This window comes from Engraulis encrasicolus, chromosome 18, assembly GCF_034702125.1.
Source record: "Engraulis encrasicolus isolate BLACKSEA-1 chromosome 18, IST_EnEncr_1.0, whole genome shotgun sequence".
Lineage (NCBI taxonomy): Eukaryota > Metazoa > Chordata > Actinopteri > Clupeiformes > Engraulidae > Engraulis > Engraulis encrasicolus.
The window spans coordinates 36123056-36130555 of record NC_085874.1 but is presented as its reverse complement, the minus strand read 5'-3'; the positions used below and the strand labels follow the sequence as shown (position 1 = coordinate 36130555).

The 7500-nt window shown below is 46.4% G+C and overlaps 1 protein-coding gene across 1 annotated transcript in view; it reads left to right on the top strand.

Annotated features, from left to right (window-relative positions):
* Window positions 1–7500, top strand: part of LOC134468224 (nesprin-2) — a 270548-nt gene that overhangs the window by 230506 nt on the left and 32542 nt on the right. Inside the window, exon 101 of the mRNA XM_063222166.1 lies at window positions 5022–5188. Coding sequence (XP_063078236.1) covers window positions 5022–5188 — 167 coding nt within the window. The remainder of the gene's footprint in view (window positions 1–5021; window positions 5189–7500) is intronic.

Sequence of the window (7500 nt, the reverse complement as noted above, 5' to 3'; positions counted from 1 at the left end):
AAGAGCACTGGTGGCTCAATCCGAGAGCTTTCTTTCTCTCTTTGTATCTCTCACTCTCAAAAACATATAAACAGATGTTCACTAGCATAATGAAGGGAACATGAGGGTGAATATGAGCTATGATTCTTTTCCTTTTTAACTTAGTTTTTCCATATGCCCTAGCAGGGTGCGATTTGTGGAAAACCAGAGGCGGGGATATGTTTCAGGTTTTAAGCAATATAAATGGAATTGCATTAAACTGTGATTGAAATCATGAAGGTAAAGTGGCAATATCAACGACAATCCCCCCCATACCCTGTGCCTGGGTCAAAATTACCTGAACACCTTCCATGTAACAAAAACGCGAACACTTTACAAACTTTATTTGAGAAATGGGAAATGACCTCGGGCAGGAATCGAACCTGGATCCCCGGCATGACAGTGTAGTGCCCTACCATTTGAGCCACGGCAGGGCCCTTCATTCAGCTTTCAAAGTATATGATGATGGTGCATCAGTGTCAGTTAGATAAAATGAGTGGCCGATGATTTACCCAGAAGAGAATCCATTTCATCTTCAGCCTTTTGTTTTCATTTGAAGGGAAGGGCTATGAGCATATGGACCGGAGATAGGGATGCAACGCTTCATCCACAGTCAGCAAAGTGGACAGGGGGGTGGGGGGTCAGTTTCCCTGGGCAGAGGGATGGAGCAGGGCCCAGGATTGGGTCCTCATTACATTGCATGCATGCAGGGGGCCCAATGTCTTTGCCCTGGGTACGGCCAAAGCTGTCAGCGGCCCTGTCCGTGGTTACATAACTCATGGGTCAGTGACCTCCAGGACAAAGACAAGCAGTTCGCCAAGCCAGCAGCAGTGGAGAGCAGCCTGTGGGCCATAGGAAATGAGGGAAGGGGGGGGGGTCTTAAGCCTTTGCCTTGCCAGGCCCTAATCCTTACTGCTGCAGGCTGCACATTCCCTGTGTGTGTGTGTGTGTGTGTGTGTGTGTGTGTGTGTGTGTGTGTGTGTGTGTGTGTGTGTGTGTGTGGGTGTGTGTGTGTGCGCGCGCGCGCACGCGTGTGTGTGTGCGTGTGTGTGTGCGTGTGTGTGTGCGTGCGTGTGTGTGTGTGTGTCTGTGTGTGTGTGTGCGTGTGTGTGTGTGTGTGTGTGTGTGTGTGTGTGTGTGTGTGTGTGTGTGTGTGTGTGTGCGTGTGTGCGTGCGTGCGTGCGTGTGTGTGCGCACGTGTGTGTGTGTGTGTGTGTAAGTGTGTGTGTGTGCGTGCGTGCGTGTGCGTCTGTCCAGGACGGGGCAGGCAAACGGCTTTAAGTAAGGAACGCAATGAAGCAAGAGTAAAATACTATGTGCATCTAAACAAATAACTAACGGTAAACACTAAAAAAAACACCAAACAGTAGAAACTAGTGTGCAGGGATTTCCCTGGAAACCACATGCTGTAAGACTTGCACGTTTTGAAAATGCGGTAGTACAGTACGTATATGGGTGCTGCATGTGAACGTGGATTTCTACTTGCATTGGCTGCATTCATGGGAAATACACTGAGCCTTCAGTAGACCAGAGAGAGAACCACTTTGATGCGTTGCACTGTGGCATAGGCAAGGCGAGACATTACAAGGCAAGACATTAGCTTTAATCATTTTTCGCTTATCTAAAGTATTGGTATCGGTTCGATGTTGTTCTTAAAACCTGGATCTATGCGCTCTCATCGACTACCAGCTCACATGGTAAGGCTCCACTTTTTCAGCACACTGTCAACGCTTGACACCAGTGAAATTTAAACCAGCATTCATGGATGCATTCATCCATAGTTGACCACAAAAAGTGATGGGAAATTGACACAGGGAAATGGTGCAAGGTGAGCTTTAAAGGAGCACTTCTGCCAATTTCAATATGCGGTTGTATTGTTCACACTACCCTTGACTTGTCAGTACCCGGTGATGCTGCATTTTTTCGACTCAGCCGTTTCCGAGATCTGAGCTATTCTAATGGCGGCAGATCTTTGTCCACATTTAAAATCTTCTTAACATGGGCCTACTCCAAATATTATCCCAAAAAGGTATCGCTGTTTGCTAGTTGTCTGCTGATGTTGCATAACCTTTTGGATGTTATTGGGAATAAATCAATATGTTTTTTTTTCAATGTAAACAAACTCTAGTCTGTCCCCCGGAAAAAGGCTATGGAAGAAAAAAACGTACTCTCAGGTACTGACAAGTCAGGGGTAGTGTGAGCATTACAACTGCATGTCAAAATTGGCTGAAGTTATCCTTTAGCATCTTGTTCTGCAAGACTCATTTCCTCCATTGCCCACCCTTTCTCATTCCCTTTGATGATGTGTTGATTAATTTAATTATTATTCAATTACATAATCACTGATTTAATCACTGATCATTATGTTACTTACAGTATTCATTTGATTACATAACCACTTATTAGTTTATCTCTGTTCTTAGCCACCTGCCAGTCCTCAGTACAGTACGTTGATGGGATTACGTTAACAAGTGATAATGGTTGACCGAAACCCGTGATGATTTGCAAATTGTCATCTACTCCAAAGGGGTGTAGATGACAATTTGCAAATCGTCATCCATCATCGCTTTCGCACCACTTTAAAAAAAAAAAGAAACATACACTTGAAACTGCTTTTGTATTTGTGTCTTTTTTTACAGACACAAAGCTTGTATTTCAAAGCCATTTCCCTTTGTACTGCCTGCCAGCAGTACAGTGTACTTTGCCTCCGTCCCATGTGGAACTGAGATTTTAGTATTTTGTGCTCCACATGGGATTATTGCGGTGTGAATGTACAGGACCCTCCATTGTTGTTGTGGCATGTGTGTGTGTGTGTGTGTGTGTTCTAGTATGTTTGTGTGTGTGTGTGTGCGTGTGTTCTTGTATGTTTGTGTGTGTGCGTGTGTTTGTGTGTGTGTGCGTGTGTGTGTGTGTATGCGTGTGTGTGTGTTCTTGTGTTCGCGTATGCGTGTGTGTTCATGTATGCGTGTGTGTGTGTGTGCTCTAGTGGTTCTGGATCACGCAAATGTCCAGAGTCCATAGCAGTGATTTTGAGGCCACCAGGGGCTGAAACATTAGCGGCCTTCTCCCCCCTCCAGCCCAGCACAGCTCACGTAACTAACCCTCTAATGAGATGTACAATGTATGGGCTCTTGTGCTTATTTAGGACAACAAACAAAAACAAAATGGGAGGTGCACTGCTGGCAGGCCATAAGCAACTGTTTGCTTACCTCTTTTGTCTCTCGTCAACAATGGCCTCCTGTTACTCCTGTGTCATGGACTGCTGCATTAGGGTCCATCCTGCCTACCTAACCCGGGCGGTTCATTATCACATCCATAGATCTGGCCTGGGTCGACAGTGAGTGTTTTTTTTTAAAGACCACTAATCACGAGAATAAAGGCAGAGAGAGGGGGGGGAGGGAGGGAGAGAGAGAGAGAATGATAGAGAGAGAAAGTGAGAGAGAGAGAGAGAGAGAGAGAGAGAGAGAGAGAGAGCACAAAAGAGAGAGAGGACTGGGGAGGGCAGGGGGGCAGGCAGGCAGGCATTATTCGTGTTAGGTGTTGTCAGGGTAACAGCTTAGTCCCATAGATCAAAGTGGGCCACTATGGAGGGTGAGGAGATCACAACAGAGCCCTTGGAATAGGTGATCTCCAGGGAATATACTCACACTAAAGCAGGGCTGGCCTGAGGGAGAAATAAGGCCCAGGCACCTTTGGCTTTAAGGGGCCCCTCATAATTAGCGGCGCAGAACTGAATCACCGGTGGGGCCCTGCACCCTAGTGGGCCCCTATTTTCCGAAAATGTTATGATATATAATGTTTTTTTTTAACATTTCTGAAAACAGGGGCCCACAAGGGTGCGGGCCCCACCGGAAATTGCTCGGTATGCCAGATGGCCAGTCCAGCCCTGCACTAAAGGAAGCCTATATATACTGCTGTGGCTAGTACACAACTCTTTGTCACTTATAGGCTTGCTGAGGGGAGGGATTCACTCACTCAGGCTTCAGTCCTCAAAGTTCCCTGAGACGAGACCATGGCACGGTTTGCTGTAAAGGAGTAAAATTAAATGACCTGAATGACTAAATTCAAGCCACGAGATAATTAAGTTAGACTGAATCTCGCATGTCATTTTTTTTGTTAGTGTGTACAATTTCAATGTCTTTCACTCGGAGACCATCTTGAAAGCTGACACCTTATCCGGATGGAGAGGACCTAAAGCCGGTGTTTGCTGTGTAAGCAATATCAGGACTTAACATGGCTTTGAAAAGTTGATGTGTGAGATTGGAACAGCTGTGGTGGGGCTCCTTAAGCCACCCCACCACAACACCTACCACCCCCCTCCACTCTCATCCACACCCCCCATCCTGCCCTGCTGTGGGACATTTAACTGCCATTGAGGGTTTGGACAAGTGCTCTGTTACTCTAAACTCATCACATGGCGATGGGTGGGCGATACGGATGGGTGTGCTACTGTAACCATCTTCCTGTTGTGTGCTATCTTTGTTAACTGTTCTGCGGCGGCAATATGGACGTTGGTACGGTGAAACCCCAAACGAGGATGTTACGTTAACGTGCGTTGGTGCATGCGCTCGCATGTGTGTATGTATCTGTGAAGGACTACATGGATTTAGACCAACTTCTTTAATCCAGGACAATAATCTTTTAGGGTTTTTTTTGGTAATATGGACGTTAACGTGCGTTGGTGCATGCGCTCGCATGTGTGTATGTATCTGTGAAGGACTACATGGATTTAGACCAACTTCTTTAATCCAGGACAATAATCTTTTAGGGTTTTTTTTGGTAATATGGACGCCGGTGCGGTGACATCAAGTACCAAACGAGGATGTTAAGTTAACGTGCACACGTGCATGTGTCTGTGTGTCTGCGAAGGACTTTATGGAGGTCATGGAGATGAAGTGCCAAACGAAGATCTTGAGTTAACGTGTGTGCTCGTGCCTGTGTGTGCGTGTGTGTGTGTGTGTGTGTGTGTGTGTGTGTGTGTGTGTGTGTGTGTATGTGTTCAGGACTGCATGGAGGAGATCAACCTGTTCAGCGAGAACAAGAGCCACCTAAAGCAGCTGGGTGAGCAGCTCCTGTCGGCCAGCGACAAGACCAAGGAGGCCGAGATCCACGGGGCGCTGCGCGACGTCAACGCCCGCTGGCAGAGCCTCTTCGACCACATCGAGGACAGGTGAGTCACCTGGGGGGGTTGGGACGGGGGGGGGCATAGGGAGCTTACCTGTCTGGGAGTGTCTGCCTGTCTGTCTGTGTCGCTGAATCTCTGAATCTTTGTTTTGTATTTTCTTTCATCTGCCTGTCTGTCTGTCTACCTGTCTGTCTGTCTGTCTGTCTGTCTGTTTCTATTTATTTGTCTTTGGTTATGTCTGTCAGTCTGTCTGTTTGTCTTTTTATTTTCTCTTTTCTGTCTGTCTCTCAGCCTGTCTTTTTATTTTGTTTTTTCTACTGTCTGTCTTTCTGTCTGTCTGTCTGTCTGTGTCTTTCTTTTTATTTTGTCTTTTCTTCTGTGTTTCTGAGGCTGTTAGTTGAAAATGTTTTACACATAGTAGTAGTTAGTTAAAACAGAATGCACAAGTACAACAGGTTTTTAAACAGTAAGAAGAGGTGTGATACACACCCATGCACCTGTGAAGTCATTTAGTGAAATGTATTCAGATTTGTGCACACCAAGCTGGATAGAATAGTCAGTCGTGTTCATGCTTTTTTCCCCATCCACATAATTATTCAGCTGTTGTTTGTGCTTTCGTATGTGTTTCAGTTGTGTTTTTAGTTGCATTTTTATTTGTGTGGTTTATTCACCACTCCGTATTCAGATATGCACTATATCTACACTACATTCACTCTCTCAGGCCTTTGGAAAAAAAGGGACATTGTTTTTCACCCCGCTGCAGCTAACTTAAATGGGCTTCTTAAACTTTTTGTGTGTGTAGTGTATAATCTTTTCACAATTACGTCTAAGAGCAAGCCCCTTAGCAGTGGCAGTGGAGGCATAGACCACAGCGCTGTGCAGGGTGCAGTTTCAGAGAAAAAAAAAACAAATGAAACGAAATGAAAGACACTTAGCTTAGCGAAGATGGCTTTTCAGGGCCCAGGTGCTCATTGTCCCCTGCATATGGCCCCCAGTCGGGGTGCTCGTTTAGCAATCATCCCGCTGGGTTGCCTGCAGGTGTGTAGAGCCCTTTTGAATTAGCACCCCACCACCACCACCACCACACACACCCACCCACACGTGCGCACACACACACACACACACACACACACACACACACACACACACACACACACCCTCACACGCATGCACGCGCGCACACACACACACACACGCATGCATGTACACACACACACACACACACACACACACACACACACACACACACACACACACACACCCTCACACGCATGCACGCGCGCACACACACACACACACACACACACACACATACTACACATGCATGTGCGCGCACACACACACACACACACACACATACACACACACACATAAACGCACAAATCTTTTACTGCTTCAGATTTAGAGGGACGCTCTGGATCACTAAAAGTTTTGCGCTCGTTTTGTCATCAGCTGACAAAGGCAAAACAAAGTGAAGTTGGCGGTCTCTTAAGGCCTTCCCAAGGCAATAGATAACCCAGACAGGCATCTCTGAGTAGATTACTTTAATTGTGAATCCCTTGTGCAATTTCAAAATTTTGTTTACACATATTTTGCTTTTTGTCTTCAAAAGAGATTGACACAAAACAATCCTCTTTTCATAGTTCACTAGTGAGGGCTTTCGTCAGTAAATGGATAAATGTATAATCCAGTGAATTTGGCTGATCTGGTTTGGAATAGAAAACTGTTCCACACTATACGTAACCGTATTAACAGTTCAGACAGTGGTGAGCATGCATAGTTATTGTTTCCTCACCCTTAAAAAAGTACAAATAAGCAGATTATGGTGCTACCACAATAATCCATTGGTTTGTCTGTCTTTTGTAAACATGTTTATCTCAGATACAACAGTTACCGGCACTCTTCACCCAGGTCAGTCATCTGTCAACAATTAGGTTATATAAGACCAGACCGACCTATACTGTACCCCCAGCTGTCGCGAGTAGTGGCAGACACAGTATGTTGTTGGGTTTTTTTGGGGGGGGGGGTTGAGGGGTGGCACGGTACACAGGGGGGCTGTTATGTCTTGTCTAACTTGGTGTGGAGTCATTGTCCTGATTCCTGTGTGACATTTCACGGCTGTTGCGGTTCGCGCTGCTCCTGTCGCTGCCGAGGCTGATGTGTCTAGCGTTAGCATGCCCGATCCCGGGCGAGCCCCCAAATCCAGGCAGATGGTGGTGGTGGTAGTGCTGGTGGTGGTGATGGTGTGCGAGTGGAGGCCGAGAGGGGATTTAAGCGTAGTCTTGTCCATAGTGGTGGCTGTGCAGTTCTCTCTGGCTTTGCCATATGGCCTGCGCAGCCCTGTGTCTGCCACTCTA